Below are 27,629 nucleotides of genomic sequence, written 5' to 3' on the forward strand. Positions count from 1 at the left end.
GTTAAATTTGTGCTGTTCTCCTACTCTTCCCATCCCATTTTCACTCTACACTTCTCAGTCCATTTCCAGTTTTCCAAAATGCAAGCACAGTTTGAAGAATGCCACTGCAAATCTCTGCCATCTTTTAGGAGAGGAGCTAACAGTTCTTGATATCTTAAGGCCATTTGTTTTCCAAATGATCAAAATCCAATATGTTTCCATGCAAGATTTTTTGGTTCTTCTGCATCTTGGATATTTTGATCTCTTCTGCTTCAAGGAGCATTCATCTAATAAGTCTGTCAAATCTTTGCATTCGAGTTTATCTCATTTGTGTGACATTGGCATCCTGGCAAAGACCAGTATTTCTTATCCATACCGAGTTGTCGTTGAGAGGGTGGGAAACCATCATCATCTGATACATCTGCACTGCTGTTAGGGAGGGAATTGCAAGATTTTGAATGTATGACCGTAAAGGAACTGTGATTACATTTGTAATTCAGGATGATTTTGAACTTGGAGTAGAGATTTCAGGTGGTGTTATTCTCATATGCCTGCTGTTGCTGCAGTGTACCTTTATGTTGCACTGTGGCTAGTCTGCCATTCAACGCTGTGTTTTGGGTAGTGATGAGCTTCTTGAGTGTTTGGGGGGGGGGGGGCGGGGTTGGAGCTGCATTCGTCTAGGTCTTTGGGGAATATTCCCTCTCATACCTGACTTGTACCTTTTAGATGGTGGACAGGCTATGGTGAGTCATATGCAGAATTTCTAATTTGCTCTTCTGACCACAAATAATTGAACCAAGTCAGATTATGATCAATGATAAGTCAGAATATTATGAGGAATTTAGCAATTGTAATTCTGTTGAATATGAAAGCGAGTTGGTTACATTCTCTTATTGAAAATGATCATTGCTTTAACACTCAACTTACTTGCCACACAGCAGTCTAAGCTGAATGTTATTCAGGTTTTGCTGCATGCAGATGTGGACTACTTCCTCATCAAAGGAATTGCAAGTATAACTGAAGACCTTCATCAGTGAACATTGTCACCTCTGGCCCTGTGATTAACAAAGATTACTTGTTGAAGATGACTGGGCCGAGGACACTGCCCTGGAAACTTCATGCAAATGGTACTCTGGAACTAAGATATTTGGGCTCCAACTTGCAACAACCATCTTTGTGCCATGTATTACTCAAGCCAATAGAATGTTTTTTTTTCCCTGGTCTCATTAACTTCGATTTTGATAGGGCTGTTGCATGCAATATTTGATGAAATGCTGCTTTGATGTTTAGGGAACTCTTTTTTTTTTATCCCACCTCTGAAATTCTGCTTTTGCCCCTAGTATTTTTGGTGGCTGTAAGGAGGTGTAATATTGAATGGTCCTAGTGAAACTCAAGCTCATAATTAGTGAACAGGCAAATAGAAGCAACGTTAAGACTGGAGATCTGAAATAAAATAGTGCTGTACTTTATAACAGTTTTTTTTTCAACAGATACTGAATAAACATTTCAACTGCAGTAAGCCTGTTACAATTGAAAGGAGCTGGAAAATATCAGCAGCTAAGGGGGTGGAGGAGCGGGTGGAACAGATGTTGAGGATGCACAGAATAAAAGACAAAGGAAGTGCTAAGCAATATTGATGCAAAATATTTTTTAGTGATTGTCATATTAAAAATATGCAGTCTTATCACTTTGCTGTGAGCAAATCCATGGAAACAACATACTGTCGGGGGGGGGGGGGGGTATTGAATAATCAAAACAGATGACAGTGCTGATGCTTTGAAGTTGCTGGACTCAATGTGGAGACTTGAAGGCTGTAAAATGCCAAAGTGGAAAATGAGCTCCTGTTCTTCCAGCTTGCGTTTGGCCTAGGAGAGCAGTGTTAGCATGAAAGTGTGATGGTATATTGAAATAGCAAGGCCTTGTGCGTAATGGCTTTCAATTTTCAACTTCCTTTATTTCTGCAGAAGAGTCATATTACACCTACAACATTAACTCTGTTTCCCATTCCACTGATGTAGCCAGACCTTCAGTTTTGTTTTTATATTAACACTGGCAAGAAGGTATTGCTTGAATGCTGTGTTGATGATTTCTACCATTTTATTGATTGATTGCAGTGCACTTTTATTGCTTGAATTAGATTTGTGCGTAATATCCCTCAACAATCTTTCACCTTTTATGCATATATTAGAAAGGAATGGCAAGCTCTGGAGCACAAGCATGTAATAAAACCAGGATGTTGTCAGGACCCATGATCTCTGATTTTGCTGTATCCAGTTCCTTCATGCATTTCTTGATACATGAAGTGAATCCAATGGCTGAAAGCTGACATTTGTGATGTAGGAGTCCTCTGAATGCCAAGATGGACCACAAGCTCGGCATATGGTCTCTGGTCGCAGATGGCTATAAAAGTTTCAACCTTCCTTACTTTTTCACTTGCATTGCAGATCAGGCACAATTGATGATGGAAATCCTTTTGGGCCAATATCCTTCTGTTTGTTTGATTTTCCAGCACTTTTCATGATTGGATCTGCAGGACTGCATAGCTTTGATTTGATATCTTGGATGCAAGATGACTCAGCTGTGTCTGTAGTGTTGTGCTTTTGCTGTTTACTGTGCACATAGTCCGATGTTTATAGCTTCATCAGATTGACACTTCATATTTGGGTGTGCTGGTGTTGCTCCTGATATGCTTTCCTCTGATCATCATTGAAACAGAATTGATCCCATGGTTGATGACAAGGTTTAGAGTGTGGGATACTTTATGCAATGAGAGTGCAGATTATGGTGAAATACAATTTGACACATTTCCACATTGATGTCCACTTTGGGAGATCTGATTGATTGAAGTGTGGTCTCTCAGTAGGGATTGCACCACACTACAATACACCATTTTATTGGTCCACAAGGACTGTACAGTGGTCATTCCCAATAACACTGTTGTAGACAGATGTAGTCTGTTGATTGGTGATGATGAGGTCAGATAAATTCTTACCCCTTATTGTTGGTTTTCTTGCCACAGGCAGCAGGCCCAACTTGGCAGCTATTTCCTTTAGGTTTTGGTCAGTAATGGTGATTTTTGGGTCCTTTTGAACATTTGAAATACTTTATCCATAGCACATTTGGTGCCCTTGCTTCCTTCAGAGCATTGTTTAAGTAGTCTTCAACTGTACTGGAGAAATCCATGCCTATTTCCTTCAACTCCTCATTCACCCATGTCACTCCGATTTCTAATTTTGGGAAATGTCTTACATCCTCCACAATGAAAACTGACATTAATCATTTACCTGTACCATTTCATCATTCTCTATTATATATTCTTCTGAATCTGGGACAATAATGGACCCATATTTGTTGTAGATTATACATCTAGAGTTTTTCTTAACCTGCTACTGAGCCTGAATATAGCCTTAATATAGTGCAAGTGTAGTCTGGAAGGTTGGTTAATAGACATGCTGAATGTGATAAAGATTCATGATTTATTTGGAAATTTGGGTTCTGATGTTGATGGTTTGATTTTGAGTATTACTGCTTTGAGAAGGACAGAGCTTTAGTTTCATTTCTGAGTGTGCTGCTGGGTTGTCTGGATTATTTACATGCATTTAAGCAAGGGTTTAAAACTTTTTGAGGTGTATAGTTCAGTGATTTAGAAACAACAGTTGAAAAGATGTAAAGAAGCTGCTAAACTGTTAGCTAGCAACTAGGTGTCCTATGACAAGAAATAAGTATGACTTGCAATAACTATACATTTCTTTAAGATGTGTAACTCTTTAATAAAACCCTGACTGACAAATGAAGTTGAGAGTCTCAAGATTAAAAGAAAAGGCTTATAAAGTGTGCAAAAATAGTAATAAATCTGATGATTGGGATGTTTTTGAGTACAGTGGAGGAGGATGAAGAAAATTGATAAGAAAGCATAGGAGTATTGGTAAAAGGTATTGAAGTACTTGATCAGCCATGATCGTGTTAAATGGCAGAACAGGCTGAATGACCCTCACCTGTTCCTTTGAGACAAATGAGTTCATTTAGAAAGGCAGTTTGTAGAGTTCTTTAAAGAATAAAGCAGATTCAGTCAAAATGAAAAGACACTTAAGTTTTAGCTTTCTCCCTCTCTCAAGTTTGGGAGAAGATCCTGAGTGGCTTGGAAAATAGAAGCATAAAACTGCTGGCAACCGAGGGTATGGAAAACCCATATTTGTTTTGAAAGTGTTTAGAAAGCAGTAGGATGTAAGCTCTAAACCAATTACGACTGTGCTAAATGAACATGGAACGTTCACATGAGACAAGCTGACCCTTCACTGAAGTTGCAGTTTTGTAAGATTGTAAGAAAGTTGAATCTCAATTTCTGATATTTGTAATGAGATTGCTTCAACTAGTTTTTGCGCAGTGAAAGTTTCCCCCCTTGTAATTAACTGTGATCTTTTGTTAAAAGTATATTGGCAGCTTATCTTGACTATATTCATTGACTGACCACGTGATCATATGTTTTCATTTTGTTTTTTTATTTTTCAAGCCAAGTTTATTTTAGGAGCTGATTTTTTTTGGGGGTATTACCATCAGGCTGCGATCATGAGAGAAACTATCACAACACAGCTCTCCATCTTTTGATACAAATTTCCCAATGTCAATGGGAATAGTTTTACAACACCAGTTAAATTTGTAATCTTTGTGACTATGATGCTTGGGTTGATGCCTCATTTAACAAGTCAACGTACTTTTCACCACTTAAGCTTCAAACATAAGGCTAACATGAATGGTTTGTGGCTCTCATTTCCCTCTCAAACAATCTAATCTTCAAGCAGTTTGCAAAGTATTCCCAGTCTGTCCATTGTTAACTAATTCCAGTTCATTATTTATCATTTAGTCTAGTGTAGTGTTTTGTTTCTAAAATGCAGTTCTAGAATGTTCCTGTATTCTAGAATATTCCAGCTATTCATGCTTTTAAAACAAGTTCCTTTTTTTTCACAATGAATCTCCTCTTAACCTTTTGGACCATATTTTAAGATTTTTTTCAAATCCACCACTTTAGGTGTATATGCAATTTTTGCTCGTCTTGCATTTTTGATATACTATGGTTAATGCTGAAGCGATGTTTGTTTGCCCGTCTGCTTACATTTTCTTAATAGGTACTGCATTTTTAATGTTAACTATTCCCATGTTTTCACAATTTTTCTTTCCTCGCCTACCTGCACAATTTAGCTTCCAGTATGCCGATAACTATGTGAAATCATTTCAAGCTGAACTTGACCTTATTCACTCGCTTGTTTTATTCCTCATGCATTTGTGCACTGGGCAAATTGAAACGTGATCCGTCGGGGCGAATGCAGATTTAGACCGGCGTTGTAAGGTCACCAAAAGCAGGATGTTTTGAGAAAGAAAACCACGAACCACACTCCTCTGTGACTTTGGTATGATGTCCCAGTAGCATAACGCTGAACCCCACCCAGGCCTAACTGTAAATATCAACTGAGAGATAAATTAACACGAGCCCATTGGGATCAATGACCTACAAACGTGAACAGAAAACACAGAGGCAAAACATAGTGCTGCAGTGAAGGATGCTGCACAAAGAGCTATGTGCCAATATGGAGCAGTTCCCTTCCAACCTTCCCCGCCCCTCGCTTTTAAAAAGACCTTTGCATTGGCACAGTCAGTCAATGGTGTGCAAGCTTTCTTGGCGCTGATATCAGTGCTGTGGGCGGGCTGGGCTCAGCTGATTGACAGGATGGGCCTGGTCCAGGGTTGGGTTGAATGACAGGCGATCCGGGGCGGAGTGAGGAGGGCTCAGTCTGGCTGCTGGCTCACTGTGATCGCGGCGTGCCCATAAGGGAGACGGACATCGCCGCTTCCTTTCACCCCATCACACCTTCCCTCTCCTCATCCCTCTCATCTCTCGCCCCCTACCCTGGAATGGATTGTTAGTGCCAGTGCAATGGATGAAGAATGATGGAATTGTTCCACACCATCCTGCTGCTCCTATCGCTTTTCCACAGCCGCTTGATCGCGAGCGCCGATAGGAAATTCGGTGAGTTTGCTCGGGTGGTGTTGTTGGAATAAAACGCTAATTTATGTGGAATAATGAGAGCCTTCCTTTTTCCTCTTGTTCGGTGCGGGTGCATCAGGTGGCGCAGCCAGTGGTTGAGAGAAGAGGTGGACGGTTCTCCTTTGGTTATCTGGGCTACTCAGATGCGACAGAATTACAGGGTTGCAAGAAAGATGAGGGACAAGACACGATAAGACTGCGATCAATCTCCGTGAAAAATAGAGTGGTGGGGGGGGGGGGGGGGGGTGGGGTTGTAGTGTTGGTAGGAGTTATATTTGCATTCACTCGGTGTGTTTTGTAAACCATGTGTACAGAGATAATGATGTCTGAAGATACTTGTCACTGTTTGGCAAAGGGCGGGAGCCGACTGGTCCAGCAGAAATGTGCTGCTTTTTAAAAATGTTGCAGTTATTGAAACCTAAAAGGTGTCCAACATCAGTCACCCCCCCCCCCCCGCCCCGCTCATCGCCTCGAAACTTTCACACTTGCAAAATTGAAAAAAGTTTCAATACCACCCCGTCCCCTAAAAACAAACTGTTTCGACAAATCATTATAAATGCTTCTCGTAGTCTGACTGAATATTCACCCTTTCCCTTTGCAAGTGGAATTGATTGCATGTTGTGATTTATTTTATACTAGACGCTTTCTGGTACCCAGTCAGATGCACGCAGTTCGCTGTCGCTGGATGTGACAGGATTATTTTACCATGGGGGCTCATAAAAGTTGTAGCCAGTCGTCGAGATGTGAATGTGGGAGCTGTGTTTCATGTTGACCATCCTCCGCCGAGATTTTGATCGAAATATCCAGATCCGAGTAAGAGAGTCAAGAACTCCATCCAAGAACACATCAATCCCCATAATATCCGTCAGACACAGGGTGAAGGTGAATTGAGGGCAAACTGCTTTCATAACGGACTTCGTGTACACTTGTCAGGGCGTGATTTATTTGACATTTGCACATTTTATTCCATGTAATTGTGCACGAATTACCTAAAATGCCTGACCTCAGGTCTGGAGGGATTTGGCGCTTCACAGAACCTAAAGGCAAACAAACCTTTATGCAAGTTTAACATTAGCGTTATCTTATTCCGGTAGGTTGAGAACAATCGGCCCTCATTAGTGTAATGTTAAGAGTGTAATATGTGCCGTAGGTATTGGAGAAAAGGCAAATAAACTCTTTAACCAACGAACGTTTGTTTAAAGGATCCGTGTGTTGACAATAACAAGCAAACACCAAATTGTGTTTTCATTTTAATATTGTTAACGGTTTAAGAGTCCTTTGTTAACGCACTGTTTTAAATCTAATTTAAGACAAATATTTAAGTGCACATCCTTTCATTTTTCTTCACGTTTTAAACGTTTTTAGAATAAAAACATTAAAGGGAACCCCTGGACCTTCCATTCATCTATTGTTATATCAGTGAAGGAGCTGGAAATAAAGTGTCAGGTTGGAAATGCAAACATAAAGTGGAGAAGTATAGAAGATGCATTTTTCAGACTTTTATTGCAAAACCAGCTGAATGCATTCAAGATCGTGAAGGAGCTAACAGCATTGATTTCAGTTTATCAGTTCATGATGGGACTAGTTCTATTGCCAGGGCAAAATGATTAGCAATTATGAGTAAGAAAGAATTAGGTATAACTTTTCACTCCAGTTTAGATTGTAGAGTAGTGAATTTAGGGGAGGGACAGCCACTGAAGTTGGATTGGTAGGATTTGGAGGGATATGGGCCAAATGCTGGCAAATGGGACTAGGTTAATGAAGGATATACTGATGGGTCTGTTTCTGTGCTGTATAACTCTGTGACTCTATGACCGTAAGTGAACGTTATTAGTAAGTTCAACTGGTGGCCCTGTTTTGCTTTGGAGAGAGGAGAATGGAAATTGCAGCAGATAGACAATCCTGATACACAACAAGAAATAATTTGTGTTCAGTGGCCTTTTTGATGCTTTACATTTTTATGTTTGCAAAATACTTATTCACTATGTAATTGAGAACATGGTTCGTACAAGGTTCTGGATCATTTTGTTTTACCTCTTGGTGTCTCTGGAGTGATTTATTAGTGTATTTAAATGAATTGTAATCATTATGGTTAGATGCCATGTGTTTCTCTGAACTTCATCAGGAATTCTTTCTGTTGGGCCCATTGTGCTACAGTGTCCATCTGTATTATGCTGCATTGAGTCACTCAAGGCTGGATTGCTACTCAGTGTCCATAGGTCACTGTTTGCACATATATAATGGGTTGAATTTCAGTTCAGGTAGGGGAGAAGCAATAACATTCAGTTTAAGATTATGTGATTTTACTGAGCTGCTATTTTTTAAACCTTTTATTGCAGTGCACCATATTTTACACTTAACTGGAAACTAGATCTATATTTAGAAATCACATGAGTCGGGGTGGTTAGAGCATATGGTGGGATCGGTTGGAGATTGAGATAGGGGCATGGTGTGGTGTTGTTGGTGGCCAGTAATCAAAGTAAAAACCAACTTTTCAATATCAACACACAATAAATTCTCTACAAATTGCAGTTTGGTGTGATTGTCCTTCTTACCTACTCCCATTAAATTGCTGCCAGTTTTTGTGCGTCTGAGCGAATCCTTGGGAATTTTATATGCGCCCCCCCCCCACCGTAATCCCTGTGTGGACTAACACCTGCTGAGAGCAGGCATTTAAGTGACAAATGATGTGTTATGTACCAAATTTATGGTCCAAAATAGAGAGGCAAATTGCAGTCAAATACAAAAGAATCAGTTTGCTTTTAGAAAAGAGGCCAACTTCTCATTAAGAAATTAATCTTCAGCTCAGTTTCATCTCCTGTGTTGTGCCAGTATAGGTGTAAAGGTGTGAATGTTAACAGGGTGCCAGCCCCAGACATTTGGAGATTGGTCAAAATATCAGATGAGAATCTCTCCTCTTTGTGCATGCTATTGTTGCAAAATATCTGCCCATTGTTCTGTTGTGTGAGTTATCACCAATTTTTCATTTCTTTTTATGATTTATGTTAATAGTACTTTGACTCGAGCACTGTGTAGTTGTTCTGAGTTGAATGATATTGGGATTTTAGCCAGTATCATAAATAAAAATGCAGGAGATCTGCTAGTTTGTATTAAAAGTCTTTTCATGTGGTCATTTATCCTGGCCACACTCAAATCTTGTAACATTTTCCCTTGTACTCAATTGTTAAAAGACAGCATGTCTCCAACATACAGCATGGCTCATCAGTGGAGATTAGACAGTATGCTCATACAGACCAGGGCACTTTTTGCTGCAATTCTCTATCAGATTCTAGGCCTTCTCATAATCTCCCATAGTAATATTCATAGTTGCTGTATTTCAGAGTTTGCTTAATGACATGGTGTCTTTGTGTTATGTTTATAATGGTAACAACAGTATTTGTGATTCCACATGAGGAGTGATCTAGCAGTGTTCCACAGGTTCACTGTCAAACAAAACAAAGGAGCAGTCCTTATAACTTAGCTGTAGATAGTATCACATCAGATTTATTTTCCACAGAATAAGGTTGATTTTATCTTCTTGAAATAGATATTAAAGGTATGATAACAGCTTCACAGTGGGGCAGGTCAAGCCACTGCCTCATTAAAGCTGACAGCTCTCTACTGCTTTCAACAGCTAGTCCTTACCTGCACAATTAGGAGGCTGTTTTATTATGTATTTTAATCTCAACATGGCTGGAGCTAGAGTTCCACGCCCTCCGACCACCCAATTTCAGAATTGAAAAGAACCTGAAAACATAATAAGACCTAAAAATCATGAGGAGCATGGAAAGCCAAGGTCATTTCCCCAGCATGTTCAAAACTAGAGGGCAGGGTGTAAATTTTAAAATCAGAGGGGCAAGATTTAAAAGGGACCCGAGTGGCAACGTTTTCATAAATAGGATGGTGTGTGTGTGTGGAATGAGCTGCCAGAAGAAGTGGTGGAGGCTGGTACAATTACAGCATTTAAAAGGTATTTGGATGGGTACATAAATAGGAAGAGCTTAGAGGGATAATGGCCAAATGCTGGCAAATAGGACGAGATTAATTTAGGATATCTGGTCGGTGTGAATCAACTGGTCCAAAGAGTCTGTTTCTGTACTGTACATCTCTATAACTCTGTGATTCCATAAGTTATAAAATATTTTTGTGTGGCAGGAGGAACAGTTTGGAGTTTGATCAACCCATCTTCCATTGATTGTGTTAGCCTTTTTCTTATCAGATTTGATTGGTCTGTTCAAGATTGAGTTTGTCTGAGTTTGGAGAATTTGCCTTTAGATGCCTGTTTGATACTGAGCTTACCAGTTCCATTTAAATGAAGCTCTGCTCTCAAAGGAACTCTGACCTTTACTTCAGGAATGGTTGATCCACTGCCCTGTCTGCTGGTTGATCACCCAAAATATAATTGCAGTTGTTTCCGGTGGATGTTTTGGCGGTGGGGGGTGGGATAGGGAGAAATCCAGAACAGGGATGTGTAATCTTAAAATTAAAGTTGTTCAGCGATGGTTTCAGGAAAGGACTAATATCTGCACCATTCTGTCTTTCATAATACACTGCAGTGGCTTCACTTAAAATAATTTATTGTCTCTACAGCACTTTGGAACATTGTGAGGTTGTGAAATGCATCATATAAATGCAAGATCTTTACTTCTGGACATTTGGTAAAATGATTAGCAGTAGGTGTTGCTCTCGCTGAGAAATACATTTTGAAATGTAAAGTATTCTTAGTGCCAATAAGAGTACTCTTGATTTGTTTAAGCATTGTGAGAGCAGGTTCAGACAACTTATGTTCAATTGCTGAATATCTACCTTTGCTTCCCACTTCAGTGAGAATCACTGAGACTAGTTTTTAAAAAAAGTTATCATTTGGCTTGGTTCCTTGCAAGCTCCTGAGAAGTTACCATATGCCATTTCACAAACACACTGTCAGATCTTATCCAGGAATTAATTAAAGCAGATCTTTAAGAAGGACAAGGGACAATTATGGCATTTGATAGTTATGTGACCTTCTGTCTACAAATTCCAAAAAACTGATAATATCCCACTGTACATATATTATGCTGTGAGTCATATTGAAATTTAATGGTAAACTTTATTTGGATTATACTTGCTGAGCATCTAGTCCGCTGTTTAGTTTTGTGTTTTACTCCGGACATCCATTGGTGGAGCCAATCTTCTGTCAGCCTTATTTCTTCACAGATTTAACCATTACAAAAACAAAAACCTCCCAAGTCAGTCACACCACAGTTTCAATAGTGTCTCTATTTACACATTAACGAATCAACAGTCTCTGAAAGATTTACTGTAACAGACTCAAGGGAAATGTCAGGTTCTGACGCTGTTTACTGGACTGATTGTACAATCCAGCTTATATGGCTTCCACTAGTTACTGTAGCCCCCAAGTTTACCAGTGCATACCACATACAGTCACAAAGCATATGTAGTCCCACTTGCCAGTGTTTGGTCCATATTTCTCCAAACCTTTCCTATTCATGTGGTTATCCAAAATTCTTTTAAATGTTGCAAGTGTACCTGCATCCAACACATCCTCTGGCAGTTCATTGCACATAGGAACTATTCTCTGTGTAAAATAAAAGGTTGCCCCCATGTCCTTTCTAAATCTTTCTCCTCTCATCTTAAAAATATAGTCCCTAGTTTGGAACTCTCTCACCCTAAGGAAATATCCTTGCTATACACCTTATCTATGCCCCTCATGATTTTATAAACATATATAAAGTCATCCCTCAACCTCCTACGCCCCTGTGAAAAATGACCCAGCCTATCTTTATAGCTCAAATCCTCCATTCCTGACAGCATCCTTGTAAATTTTTGCTGGACCCTCTCCAATTTAATAATATCCTTCCTATAGCACAGTGACCAAAACTGTACACAATATTTCTTATGGACCAGACCAAAATATATAAAGAAGATGGTCTAGACCCTAACCATTTTTTTTTATTTTGACGATAAGTTGCTTTGAGTTCCAAATGCAATTCAGTTGATCAAATTACACGACTTTAAGCAAAATGCATTTTATTTTGTTTTTCATTTTACACTACAGTTAAAATATAATAAAAGAATCGGTTTAATTTAACTATCAAAATCCTTAACAAAATAAAATATATTTAACAACTGCTAATTAACTGTTCCAATATAGTAACATCCCATAAACACCCTTGGCAAAGGCAAATTCAGTAAAATAGATGACTTCACATGCAATTCTAGCAGCAGGAAGAGAATCCCAGCTTTTAGCTATAACAGAGAGAGGAATTAGAGCTCCTGCATCCAGCTTCAAGATTGCAGCGACTGCAGAAAGCTAAATTTAAAAATTCTGGTTCTGTGGAAGTTGGATCCAACCATTCAGGCTGTTTTTGTCTTTGTAACTTTTTTTTAGAAAGTAACCCAAGGTTACAAGCTTTTAGTTTATTGACTGAGCAGACTGCTCTACACCTCTGTCTCAACATTTCTTCATAAAATAACAGGACAAAGTACAAGCCACAGTTCTGATGTATATACCTGTAGCTTAACGCCGTGGTATCATCACATACTCCAGAGGGGTCTCACCAAAGGCCTGTACAATCTCAACATGACGTCCCAACTTGTATACTGAAAGGTCTGAGCAATAAAGGTAAGCCTACAAAATGCCTTCTTAACCACCCTATCTACACGTGATGCAAATTTCAACAAATTATGTCCCTGAACCCCTAGGTCTCTGTTCTACAACACTACCCAGGACCCCACCATTAATTGTATACGTCCTGCCCTTGTTTGTTTTACCAAAATACAAAACATCACATTTATCCAAATTAAACTCTATCTGCGAGTCCTCAGCCCATTAACCAATTGATCAAGATCTCTTCATAATCTTAGATAACCTTCTTCACTGTCCACCATGTTACCAATTTTGGTTCATCCACAAGCTTTCTAATCATACCTCTTAAATTCTCATCCAAGTTGTTCATATATATGATGAACAAAAGTGGACCCAGTATTGATCCCTGTGGAACACCGCCGGTCACAGGACTCCAGTCTGAAAAACAACCCTCCACCAGCACCAGTCTGTCTTCTACCATTAGGCCAATTTTGTATCCAGTTGGTAAGGTCACCCTGAATCCCATGTGATCTAACTTTACTAATTAGTCTACTATGTGGAACCTTGTCAAAGGCTTTACAAAAATCCTTGTAAACAATGTCTTTCCACGCTGCCCTCATCAATCTTTCTGGTTACTTCCTCAAAAAACTCCATCAATTTTGTGAGACACGATTTTCCTGACACAAAGACAAGCTGACTATCCCTAATCAGCCCTTGCCTTTTCAATATATGAAAATCCTATCTTTCAGAATAACCTTCAACAACTCAGCCTTCGCTAGTGTCAGACTCTCAAGTCTGTAGTTTCCAGGCTTCTATTGGACTCTTTGTCAGAACTTTGAAGTAGGAGCAGCCTCATTAAATAGTTGAAATGAAGCTGAAACCTAAAGTTCTCTTTACATGTGCTCCACCATACCAAGAAATACAAAACTTGTACAATTAGCTCATTAATTGTATAATTAATGCATTCATTTTAAATCCGTCTACCTAGATTAGGTAAATATGCTAATCAACTACAAAGATTGCTGTTGGGAGCTACAAGTATACATATCAAAACTGTGGCATGTAACAGCTATTCCAGTCTTAATGGAAGCTAAGCAGAATTATAGCCATTCATGAAGTGGCAAGTATACTTTTGAATTGTCTCAAAATATTTCAATGAACAGAGTTCGATCAAATTCTTGGATTTTATTGTCTAACCTGATTAAAGTGTGCCAAATGTTTGTTTTTATCAAATAACGAGACTTTGAAGAGAAATTACAGATGTGAGTTAATGAAATATGTATAAATGGTAAAGAAATAACACAGTTGGAACTTGACAGCTTGCACCAGGTTGATTTTCTAATATTAAAGCAAAAGATTAAAAAAATTCCTGACTACAATGAATTATTTGTCTAAAAGCCGCATATTCTGATCCATTGCATACCAGTCTAATGTGAGATTGTTCCTAAATTAAATTTGCTATGAATGATATTTATTATCTTATATACCTGATGACCAAATAATAATGCAGCCATGAATAATACTTCAGTATCCAGTGAATTGTGATTGCACAGTACTGCCTTAATGGATAGAGGGCCTGTTCCCATGCTTGTCCCATGTTTTGTATGGTCTGTATGATATAAGCAAAAACTTATTTTATATTTCCTGTAGTGTATATATTGTGCATGTGTCATTAGAATTCTGGTTACTAAAAATTGGTAAAGATATAAGATAGCGTATTATTTATTTACAAATGGCAGTAGTTTTTTTTAATATTGTATAAATAACGTCATCACATAATCCACTGTCTTATTAGAGAGGCAACTGGTGGTGGTTTAACCTGAGGGGTCTTCATGCAAGGGGTGAGGTTGAGATTGAGATGGTGGGACCTTCATGGTAACATCAGCCGTTGTGGGAATTGAACCCACATTGTTGGCACCACTCTGCATTGCAAACCTGCCAAACTTGTAAACTGAGCTAATGAGGTTGGGTAAATTCCAAATTTAGTAAATGTCTGAAATGGGAAAATTAAAGTCAGTTTCAGGTCGGGAAACTGATTTCTGAAACTTTATACCCCACTTGTTTCAAAAATTGTTATTTAGTCCCATATTTCCTGATTGGTGAAATCTTTTTCTATTTAAAAGTAAGGAATAAAGACTAGAATTTATTTACTGGTTAACACAATCACAGGACGTCTCAAAGTGCTTTAGAGCCACTGAAGTACTTCTGTATGAGATGCAGTAGCCAATTTGCACAAATCAATCTGCCACAAACTTTATTGAGAAATAAATAATGGTCTGGATATCAGTGTTAGGGTGACATGGTGGCTCAGTGGTTGGCACTACTATCTCACAGCTCCAGGGACCTGGGTTCAATTCTAGCCTCGAGCGACTGTCTGTATGTAGTTTGCGTATTCTACCTGTGTCTGCATGGGTTTCCTCCTCCAGGCCAAAGATGTATGGGTGAGGTTGGTTGGCCATGTTAAAACCACCCATAGTGTCCAGGGATATGCAGGCCAGGTGGATTGGCTATGGGGAATGCAGGGATAGGGTAACAGGGTGAGGTGGTCTTCAGAGGGCTGGTTTGGACTCAATGGGCTGAATGGTCTGCTTCTACTCTGTAGGGATTATGTGTTAACTCCCCTGCTTTTCTTCTTCGATATAGTCCTTTGGGTAGTCTACATTCATCTGAGAGGCTGGTAGGATCTCTGATTAATGTCACTTCTGGACAACAGTGCTTCAGACACAGCAGCAATCCCTCACCTGCGTTAAGTACTGGGGTGGAACTTGAACCTGGAGCTTGTGAGTGAAAACCAAGAGTGCCACCAGCTATTTGCTGGTATGTATTGCTTTACTGCAATGAGTAAATAAGGCAAAGACAATGGTGTCTTTAAAGAAAGAGTGGAGAGATATTTCCACAAAGTACCGACTTATATTGCATGAGTAGGGCAGTGGAATCTATTTTGGATTGTTCTGGTAGCCTTGGTCTCCAGTGAGGCATTGTTATTTTATTGATCCAGGTCCCCCAAACATTACCTGGATTAATAGTCAAGAGGCCATCACCTCCCTTGTATGAATATGCTAATTGGAATAGTTTCAGTCTTATATATTATCTGTGGGGTAAACATTGGTGAGTAGAGGGCGGCACGGTGGCACAGTGGTTAGCACTGCTGCCTCACAGCGCCAGAGACCCGGGTTCAATTCCCGCCTCAGGCGACTGACTGTGTGGAGTTTGCACGTTCTCCCCGTGTCTGCGTGGGTTTCCTCCGGGTGCTCCGGTTTCCTCCCACCATCACAAAGATGTGCAGGGTCAGGTGAATTGGCCATACTAAATTGCCTGTAGTGTTAGGTAAGGGGTAAATGTAGGGGTATGGGTGGGTTTCGCTTCGGCGGGTCGGTGTGGACTTGTTGGGCCGAAGGGCCTGTTCCCACAATGTAATCTAATCTAATCTAATCTAATCTAGACTGGGAGTGCTCACATACTCTTCTTAGAGTTTGCTATTGGTTCTTTTATGATATCTGAGATGGTGCAGCAGTCACCCACTGTTATCCCAAAGTGCCACCTCTGATTATGTGCGACTACTAAGCCATGGCTGCCAAGCTAAGTACCAAGAGGAAAGTAAACAACCCAAAATGAAAGCAATTAGTTAAGCATGGTTTAAGCATCCTTAGATTTATTGCTGCTGTGTTCTTAGTGTTTACCATCCTCTAGTTACCTTCAGTCATTTATTTAAAAATAAATGCTGTGAAAATCAAGCATACTCTATGGCAGAGCTGTGGAAACGGTTGTGCAACGCTGATATCATAAAGTGAAATGTCTGCTTGTTCAGAGTGAGCTAATGACAATTGTTTTATTTATTCATGGGATGTGGGTGTTGTTGCATTGGTCATTGTTTATTGCCCATCCCTAATGGCCTAGAGGATGGTAAGACTCAGTTACATTCCTGTGAGTTTGGAGTCAAACATAGGCCAAACCGTGTTAGCATGGAAGATTTTCTTCTCTAATAAAGGTTAAGGGGCCAGTTGATTTTCCCTTATGATAGTTGACAGTGGTTGTCACTAGGCTAGATTTTAATTCCAGCTTTGTATGCAGTTCACCATGTGGGATATAAAACCATGTGCTCAGCACACCAGCCTGGGTTTATGGAATACGAGGCCAGTGACGTTACTGTGATGTCACCACTTCCCCAGTTGGTTTGCAACTCGCAGAAGTGTGGGGATGCAGACTTCTATGCACTTGGACACTTGAAAACCACTGTCAACTGTCATAAGGGAAATCCATCTGGTCCCTTGGACGTGGTTTCAAGACCCCCTCCCCCTTCCTAGCTTACTCCCAGCAAATGTACAATCTCTGGACAACAAGGTGGACGAACTCAGATCACGGCTCAGCTTCCAGCATGAACTGCGGGACTGCTACGTTCTCTGCTTCACAGAAACCTGGCTCAACCCATCCAGTTCCAACTACGCACTTCAGGCTGATGGTTTTTCTATCCATCGTATGGGCCGTACAGCATCCTCAGGTAAGACAAAGGGTGCAGGGGTTTGCTTTTTAATCAACAACTTGCGGTGCATGGACACTGCAACCCTGGGCAGCCATTGCTCCCCAAATCTTGAATTCCTCACCATCAAATGCCGCCCCTTCTATCTACCACGAGAATTTACCGCTGCTATACTAATGGCGTGTACATACCACCATTAGTATAGCAGCGGTATGTACAAGCAAAGGTTGAGGAAGCTCTGGATGTGCTATACTCCACCACTAACATCCTGGAGATGGAATACCCCGAGGCCCTGTTTATTGTAACTGGTGTGTTCAATCAAGCCAATCGAAGGAAAGTGTTGCCCAAGTATCACCAGAATATTACCTGCCCCGCCAGGGGCCCAAACATTTTAGACCACTGCTACACCACTGTGAAGGATGCCTACAGCTCCATCCCCTGCCCTCATTTCGGGAACTCCGACCACAATGCCATGTTTCTTCTCCCGGCTTACAGGCAAAAGCTCAAGCAGGAGACCCCCTCGTGGATACAGGTCCAGTGCTGGTTGGAGAAGGCAGTGGATCAACTCCAGTGCTGCCTGGAAATGGCTGATTGGGCCATGTTCAAACAGTCTACAGGGACCTTGGACGAGTACACCTCCACCGTCACAGACTTTATCAGCAAGTGTATGGAGGACTGCATACCGAGGAAGTCAGTCTGGGTGTTCCCCAACAGGAAACCCTGGATGTACCAGGACATACAGAACCTGCTAAAAGCTAAGTGTGAGACCTTCAGATCAGCAGACCCACTCAAGTATAAGGAATCCAAGTATGATATTAAGCCAAGGACCAATACCGATCCAAAAAAGAGACCCAGACAGACACCCGGCGACTATGGCAAGGACTGAATGACATCACAGGTTCGAAAAGAGACAGTGCAAGATTGCAGAAGATGAAATATCCCTCCCAGATCATCTCAATGCCTTCTATGCTCGCTTTGAGCAGAATTTCAGCGGAGAGGTAACACCTATTCTGATAAGTCCTGATGAACCTATCCCAACAGTCACTGCATCACACATCAGATCTGTTTTCCTTCGTGTGAATCCAAGGAAAGCGAAGGAACCAGACAGAGTACCAGGCTGTGCACTCAGAGCATGCGCAGATCTACTGGCAGAAGTCTTCTCAGACATCTTCAACCTATCCCTGCAGCAGGCCACTGTCCCTGCCTGTTTCAAGAGGGCTAACATCATCCCTGTGCCTAAGAAGGCTCATGCACCATGTCTCAATGACTACCATCCAGAGGCCCTAACTTCGGTGGTCATGAAGTGCTTTGAAAGGCTGGTCATGGCATTAATCAACTCCAGCCTTCCCACTACTCTTGACCCACTCCAATTTGCCTATCAGACCAACAGATCCACCTCAGATGCCATATCACTTGCCCTCACTCCTCCCCAGAACATCTTGACAGCTACATAAGGATCCTACTCATTGACTACAGTTCAGCCTTCAACACTATTATCCCCTTGGGACTGATTACTAGACTGAGTGATCTCGGACTAAGCTCCACTCTCTGCAACTGGATCCTCAGTTTCTTGACCCACAGGCCACAATCAGTGAAGATTGGGGATGATATTGCATCCTCACTAGCACTCAACACTGGAGCCCCCCCAGGGATGTGTACTTAGCCCCCTACTGTACAAACTGTATACCCATGACTGCGTCACCAAGTACCAGACTAATGCCATTTACAAGTTTGCTGATGACACCACCAGAGTCAGTCGAATCTCAGATGGTGACGAAACAGATTACAGACGGTAGGTGGAAGACCTAGAAAAATTGTGCATTGAGAACAACCTAGCTCTCAATGCTGGCAAAACCAAGGAACTCATTATTGACTTTCGGCGGGATGTTACTCATGCCCCCCCTACACATTAACATCACAGAGTTAGAACGAGTGGAGAGTGTCAAGTTTCTGGGAGTGGTCATCCACAACAAGCTTTCTTGGACTCTTCATATGGACGCACTGGTTACAAAGGCCCAACGTCTCTTCTTCCTCAGTTAGCTGAGGAAATTTGGCATGACGGCGAATACCCTTGCCAACTTTTATAGGTGCACCATTGAGAGCATTCTGTCTGGATGTATCACTACCTGGTATGGCAACTGTACCATTCAAGATCGGAGACGGTTACAGAGAGTGGTGAACTCGGCCCGGACCATCACAAAGGCCAACCTCCATCTACCAGGCCTGCTGTCAAAGAAAGGCCGTTCAGCATTCTCAGATCCATCCCACCCTGGCAATGTTTTTCTACAACCTCTACCATCGGGGAGAAGGTACAGAAGCCTGAACACACTCACCAGCCGGTTTCGTAACAGTTTCTACCCTACTGTTGTTAGAATACTGAATGGATTCACAAGCTCTTAACATTCACCTGTACCTGTGTTTTTGTTTTTGCTGCTGTTTACCTATTGTTTACTTATCTATGCTACTAGGAGAAAGTGAGGACTGCAGATGCTGGAGATCAGAGCTGAAAATGTGTTGCTGGAAAAGCGCAGCAGGTCAGGCAGCATCCAAGGAGCAGGAGAATCGACGTTTCGGGCATGAGCCCTTCTTCAGGAAAAATTTTCCTGAAGAAGGGCTCATGCCCAAAACATCGATTCTCCTGCTCCTTGGATGCTGCCTGACCTGCTGCGCTTTTCCAGCAGCACATTATCTATGCTACTTAACAAAGTAGTCTGCCTGTATTGCTCGCAAAACAAAGCTTTTCACTGTACCTAAGTACACGTGACAATAAATGCAATTCAATTCCATTCAACCTGCAGTGAATTGGATGTTTATGCTGGTGGCTCTGAGATGGTGGATTGGGACAGAGAGGGACATGCCTGTTCCATATTGAATATGGTCACTTGTGCCTTTCGAGACCAGTTTGTGAATGGCAGTCTCTTTTGAGGCTGGTATAGGTGAATAGTGTTGGCACAAAGTTGACTGATACATTTTCCTTCTGACAGACTTTCTTTTCTGCCATCTTTTCATTTCTTTTGTCCATTGCATTTTCTGAGCCCTTCCCGACTGCTTGTTTTCAGGCACTCAATGTGCAGCAGCTGTGCGTGTGATCCTGGTCACCAAGTATGGCTTGCAGTCATTCTAGTATAATGCGCGTACAACTGGTACATTCGGTCTGGAATGTGCAGGTAAAAAAACCCATGTATACACATAGAGAAATTAATGTACAAGATTTAAATCATCAATAATTATATTTCTTGACACCTTTATTATTAGTGCAATTGTGTCATGCTGAAAGTGCCTGCTGGTCAAATGTCATCTTTCCTCTTAAAGCTTATTGTGACATGGACAATATTCAAACCATGAAGGCAGCGAAGGGACCTCGTTGCTGTATATGTAACATTAAAGACACAGTAAAGGTTCTGGATGTAGGTTTGCTCATTGAGCTGGAAGGTTCGTTTTCAGATGTTTCGTCACCATACTCGATATTATCTTCAGTGAGCCTCTGGATGAAGCACTGATGGTGTAGCCCACTTTCTATTTGTGTGTTTAGTTTTGTAATCTCACTTCTGGTGGTGATGACATTTCCTGTGGTGACATCATTTCCTATGGTGATGTAATTTCCTGTTTTTCTCAGGGGGTGGTAAATGGGATCCAAGTCAGTGTGTTTGTTGATAGAGTTCCAGTTGGAATGCCATGCTTCTCGGAATTCTCGAGCATGTCAATTTGGCTTGGCTTTGAATGGATGTGTTGTCCCAGTCAAAGTGCAAGGTTGATTTCTCCAACTTTTAATTCCTTTGCAGTGATTGTAACGAGGTCAGCCAGTTGGACCTCATAGAATATGAGTTCCCTGATTGAGGATGTTAATCTGATCCAGTAAGGGAGTCCTAGCTGAGGGGTTAAAAAAGAGGAACTGTCAGAGATTCTGGCACTGAGAGCTGACTGATGGAGCAGTACCCAGTGTCTGCGTGGGTTTCCTCTGGGTGCTCCATTTTCCTCCCACAGTCCAAAGATGTGCAGGTCAGGTGAATTAACCATTCTAAATTGCCCATAGTATTAGGTACATTAGTCAGAGGGGAATGGTTCTGGGTGGGTTACTCTTCGGAGGGTCCGTGTGGACTCGTGGGCCGGAGGGCCTGTTTCCACACTGTAGGGAATCTAATCTAGAACATAGAACATAGAACATAGAACAACACAGCACAGAACAGGCCCTTCGGCCCACGATGTTGTGCCGAACTTCTAACCTAGATTAAGTACCCATCCATGTACCTATCCAAATGCCGCTTAAAGGTCGCCAATGATTCCGACTCTACCACTCCCACGGGCAGCGCATTCCATGCCCCCACCACTCTCTGGGTAAAGAACCCACCCCTGACATCTCCCCTATACCTTCCACCCTTCACCTTAAATTTATGTCCCCTTGTAACACTCTGTTGTACCCGGGGAAAAAGTTTCTGACTGTCTACTCTATCTATTCCTCTGATCATCTTATAAACCTCTATCAAGTCACCCCTCATCCTTCGCCGTTCCAACGAGAAAAGGCTGAGAACTCTCAACCTATCCTCGTACGACTTCCTCTCCATTCCAGGCAACATCCTGGTAAATCTTCTCTGCACCCTCTCCAAAGCTTCCACATCTTTCCTAAAGTGAGGCGACCAGAACTGCACACAGTACTCCAACTGTGGCCTAACCAAAGTCCTGTACAGCTGCAACATCACTTCACGACTCTTGAATTCAATCCCTCTGCTAATGAACGATAATACTCCATAGGCCTTCTTACAAACTCTATCCACCTGAGTGGCAACCTTCAAAGATCTATGTACATAGACCCCAAGATCCCTCTGTTCCTCCACCTGACTAAGAACCCTACCATTAATCCTGTATTCCGCATTCTTATTTGTTCTTCCAAAATGGACAACCTCACACTTGGCAGGGTTGAACTCCATCTGCCACTCCTCAGCCCAGCTCTGCATCATATCTAAGTCCCTCTGCAGCCGACAACAGCCCTCCTCACTGTCCACAACTCCACCTATCTTCTACTAAAGTCAAAGGTAGTTCATGTGTAGAAAAGGGAGACTTGGTGACAGCCTCTGTGGAGTGATTTCACCTGCCATGTTGACCTTTAATAGCAATTGGAGTCAAGCTACAGATCTCATGGAGTCATTCAGTGGTGGATAGGTCCAGGTAGGTAAATGGCTTACTCCTGCTCTAATGGAGAAAGATTATTAAACATTTAATTGGTAAGTGGTGTTTAGCACACTATATTTAATGCACTAAATTCACATTGCAGGGAATCTCATGACATGGCTGATTTGAAGTATTGCCTGAATGTGATGGTTTTGTACTCCTGCTCAATAATGCAGGCATACAACAACAAAAATAATACAAAAACTCCATGAGCACTTGCTCAAGAATCCTTTGTACTGTTCATATGAAGAAAGCAGAAAGATTCTTATATCCTTTTTAGAAACATATTCAACTGTTGTCTCTAGCAGGAACCTTTCCCCTCTAGAGTTCACAGTGGGCTATTCCATAAACATGAATTTATCTACTCTTCAAAGAAGCACCAGCAAACTTTATTATTGAGGTAAGGCCAGTGATTCCTGGCTTTCTTTTATTTGGACCTTCCAGAAACCTTTCCAGTTTTAAATACAGTCAGTGCTGCCACAGTTCTATTCTCATTGCAATTCTCTGTTATAAGAAAATCACATAATAGCAGCACTCTTTAAACTAATAGGGGCAGAATAGCATTTTAACCAATACATGCTTTAAAAGTTTGTGCTTTAGAAATAACGTCCCCCAATTTGTCAATCGCATTATAGGGAATTCGCGTTCATGAAATGCGCGTTATAGCAGAACGATCTGTATGACGACTTTTGACCTGGAAACAAAGTAAGGCACAACAATAATTTCTTTAAAATGTCTGATGTATTCTATAATTGTTTAAGAATGTTAAAGGTTGTCAATGACTTTTAAGAATTTGCATCTATTCTAAAGGGATCAGTTGGATTTTTCTTGGATAGTAAGGAATACTGGGGCATGTGACCTAGTATCCCTTGATCTGATAGCAGCACCAATCGGAAGAGAGTTAAGATTTCACATAGCCCAACACACAGATAAGCTGCAGATACAGAGGAGTGTTGCATGCAAAGGAGTTGGAAGGTGAAAGCAATTAATGCAGAGATACAGACAGAGACAGAAAGAGAAACACAGAGAATTCCTGTTTGGATAAGAAAGAAATCACTCAGGAATAGATCAGTCTTTCTGTTTAGCAGAAACTTTCAGTCACACGTTGCAAGCTGGCGATAAAGGTTTAAAACCTGGAAAGCTACGTGACTACCCAAGAGATACTAAAGGATTGCATGTTTTCCCAGAAGTGGCCAAAACATAAACTAATGTATTATTGACCAGTCATTTGAGAAGTAACTCAGAACAGCTATGCTAACAGAACTGTCATGGCCCAAGGTAGAGGAGAATTTTGCAAGTCATAATTGCTGATCATAATTGCAACTCAAAAGTGAAAGGTGTTGTTAAATACAATTCCTAACCTACCCTATGTAAGTATTAAATAACAGCATATTGAGGAATTGTGTAGCGACTTACTCTTGTTAATAATTCATGTTAATTTTGCATTGGTTTTGATTCATGTTTTTGTAAAAGCTACAGAAGGTGAAATTATTTGGTAATTTCTTCATTTGGGGATCATTCAGTGAATGGTTATTTTGTGGTTCCCTCACAAGTTTGGTAAAAATCAGTTACTTTTACTGTATTATTTATAGATTATGTTGTGTCCTAACAATTCTGATTTTTAAAAGGTTGTTAATTATGGAGCCTTGAAGGTAACCAAGATACCAGTATAATGAAAATTACATCTTTAGATGAGATTTTCATTGCAATCAAAATGATGGTGAAATATTTATACACTTTTTATTCCATATATGTCAACACATTATGCCGGTTATTATGCAAAATTGAGAATTGTGGAATTAAGAGTAATATATCAATGTAGACTGAGGATTAATTAATGCACAGAAACAGAGAGTAGAAATAAAACACATATTTTCAGATTAGCAGGCTGCAAATAACCGGACCAAATTTTGGGGATCTGTTCTTTACAATTTGTTTTCTGAAGACGTGAAATTAAGTAAGTAATGAGAAGGATGCTATAAGGCTATTACAGACAGATAGATGCAGATCGGTTAAATGAGTAGGCAGATGGAGATTAATGTGAGCTTATTCGCTCTGGTAAGAATACTTCTCTTTAAAAGGTTTAAAACCGGCAAATGTTGATTTTAAAGTAAAGTAGATTTTGTTTTATCATTTCTACCGTATATAACTGATACAGTAAAAAGTGAGACAGCGTTCCACCAGGACCAAAGTGCTATGTGGACAGCACAAACTACACGATCATACACAGGGTGGTATAAAATGCATAAGAAGTGCAAAACACGAAAATTACACTGTAATAAAATAATGATAATTAATAGACATTGTTCTCGCAGCAATCCAACGTCATGCAAAGAATTTCAGATGGAAAAAAGTCCAGTCATAGAGTGTTAAGGAGTCTGTTGGCTTGGGGGAAGAAACTCTTGCATAATCAGGCCGTGAGAGACTGAATGCTCCGGCATCTTCTGCCAGATGGCAGGAGGGAGAAGAGTTTGAGTGAGGGATGTGTGGGGTCTTCCACAATGCTCTCAGCCTTTCGGATGCAGCGTGTGGAGTAAATATCTGTAATGGAGAGGAGAGAGACCCCAATGATCTTCTCAGCTGTCCTCACTACCTGTTGTAGGGTATTACGATCCAAAAAGGTATAATTCCCAAACTAAGCAGTGATGCAGCAGCTCAAGGTACTCTAAATGAACCCTCCTTAGAATGTGGTGAGTATGACGGGGGGAGGTGGTGGTAGGTGGGCTTTTCTCAGTCTACGCAAAAAGTCGAGATGCTGCTACACTTTTTTGGCCACGGAGCTGGTGTTGAGGGACCAGGTGAGATTCTTTGTGACTTTCAGTGTGGTTTTTATGTGATCGTACAAGAGCGTGCAGGCTGATTGTGCAGGAACATGGCAAATGAAATATGCTGTGGTACAGTTTGATAGTGGAGATGGTGGAAGGGAAATCAGGCTGTAAATAAGGAGGAATGACATGGGATTAGAATGATCATTGTCTTTCTATTGCGTGACATTTTACTGGTAGGGAAGGTGGATGATTGCCTTTCTACCCAAATGCCAACTGTTTGAGGCTGAATAGGCTGGGGCTGTTTTCCTTGGAGTGTTGGAGGCTAAGGGGTGACCTTATAGAGGTTTATAAAATCATGAGAGACATGGTTAGGTTAAATAGGCAAGGTATTTTCCCTGGGGTGGAGGAGTAGAGGACATCCGAACTCGAGGGCATCAGTTTACGGTGAGAGGGGACCTAAGGAGCAACTTTTTCAGGCAGTGGGTGAGCTGCCAGAGGAAATGGTGGACTCTGATACAATTACAACATTTAAAAGACATCTGGATGGATATAAGAATAGGAAGGGTTAGGAGGGAAATGGGCCAAGTGCTGGCAAATGGGACTAGATTAGGTTAGGATATCTGGTCAGTATGGACATGTTGGACTGAAGGTCTGTTTCTCTGCTGTACATCTCTATGACTTATTGTTCAAGTTAAGATTTTAGATTAGATTACATTACATTACAGTGTGGAAACAGGCCCTTCAGCCCAACAAGTCCACACCGACCCACCGAAGCGTAACCCACCCATACCCCTACATTTACCCCTTACCTAACACCATGGGCAATTTAGCGTGGCCAATTCACCTGACCTGCACATCTTTGGACAGTGGGAGGAAACCGGAGCACCCGGAGAAAACCCACGCAGACACGGGGAGAACGTGCAAACTCCACACAGTCAGTCGCCTGAGGCGGGAATTGAACCTGGGTCTCAGGCGCTGTGAGGCAACAGTGCTAACCACTGTGCCACCATGCCGCCCAATGAAGTGCCTCTTCCTGATTCCTTTGGCGTTTTGCCAGCAGTGAGTGAAATCCCCTGCCATTTGGTAAACTTGAGTATTTTCCATTTGGCTCTGGGGCTTTCCTCCTCATGGGTGACACTCTCAGCAGCAACCCTTACACAACTCTTCCCCAACCCCCTGCCTCCCACACTTGCCCATTGCTAGTGTCTGCCTACAGTGACCCCACTCAACTTGTTGTCAATGTAGCATCCATTTACTGTGTCCTCTCAGCTGGGTGTATTCCCAGCAGAGAATTGAGGAGTAATTATCAGAAGAGAAAATATTTACCGGGCTATTGATTGAGTGATATGAGTGTATTGTTCCTTCAGCGAAACAGCACAGACACAGTGGGCTGAATGGCCTCATTATGTACTGTAATCATTCTGTGATTCAGTTACCTCTCATCCTGGTAAAATTGCTGAGCCAATCAAGAGTCTTTCTTAACAGATGGGGGGCCTTGATGATGACTAATATGTTGCTGGATGAGCCGAAGATGCAGCCAGGGGTCTCCCAGACATTTGCGGTTTGCTTACTGTGAGCTTTTGGACACTTTCAGGGTCATATTGTCCTGAATAAATCCAACCCCGTCTTGTGTGTTTTGAGGAAAATATACAGTTAGTTGGAGATTCTCCTATTTGAGGAATTGCATTACAGTGGCTGACTATATATATGAATAATCTGGTGCTTAATTGGGCTCAAGTTACATTTAAATGAAATAGAAACAATGTAGACCATAGAATATCGAACTTTACAGCGCAGTACAGGCCCTTTGGCCCTCGATGTTGCATCGACCTGTGAAATTAAACTGATGCCCATCTAACCTACACCGTTCCATTATTATCCATATGTATGTCTAATGGCCCGTTTAACTGCACTTAATGTCGGTGAGTCTACTACTGTTGCAGGCAGGCCATTCCATACCCCTACTACTCTCTGAGTAAAGAAACTACCCCTAACATCTGTCAGAAATCTATCACCCCTCAATTTAAAGCTATATCCCCTCATGTTAGCCTTCACCATCCAAAGAAAAAGGCTCTCACTGTCCCCCTATCTAGCCGTCTGATTATCTTGTATGTTTCTATTTTACTCACCTCTCAACCTTTTGCTCTCCAATGAAAAGAGCCTCAGTTCCCTCGGCTTTTCTTCATAAGACCTTCCTTCCATATCAGACAACATTCTAGTAAATCTCCTCTGAATCCTTTCCAAAGCTTCCACATCTTTCCCATAATGTGTTGACCAGAACTGCACACAGACTGTAGGTGTGATTTTACCAGTGTCTTGTACAGCTGAAGCATGATCTCGTGGCTCCGAAACTCAATCCCCCAACCAACACAACATATGCCCTCTTAACAATTCTATCAACCTAGATGGCTACTGTCAGGGATTTATGCACCTGGACACCGAGATTTCTCTGTTCATCTACACTGCCAAGAATTTTACCATTAGCCCAGTACTCAGCATTCCTGTTACTTCTTCCAAAGCGATTTACTTCACACTTTTCCGCATTAAACTCCATTTGTCACTTCTCAGCTCTGCATCTTATCTATGTCCCTCTGTAACCCACAACATCCT

At 41.3% G+C, this 27,629-nt stretch overlaps 1 protein-coding gene across 1 annotated transcript in view; it reads left to right on the top strand.

Moving 5' to 3' along the window:
* Positions 1-5,763: 5,763 nt before the first annotated feature.
* Positions 5,764-27,629, top strand: part of ptprn2 (protein tyrosine phosphatase receptor type N2) — a 970,059-nt gene continuing 948,193 nt past the window's right edge. The window contains exon 1 of the mRNA XM_043690698.2: positions 5,764-6,001. Within this exon, the coding sequence (XP_043546633.2) occupies positions 5,920-6,001 (82 nt within the window). The 5' untranslated portion in view covers positions 5,764-5,919. The remainder of the gene's footprint in view (positions 6,002-27,629) is intronic.

The sequence above is a fragment of the Chiloscyllium plagiosum genome, unplaced genomic scaffold (genome assembly GCF_037043375.1).
Source record: "Chiloscyllium plagiosum isolate Xiang-an unplaced genomic scaffold, Cpla_swu_hap1 HiC_scaffold_5, whole genome shotgun sequence".
NCBI lineage: Eukaryota > Metazoa > Chordata > Chondrichthyes > Orectolobiformes > Hemiscylliidae > Chiloscyllium > Chiloscyllium plagiosum.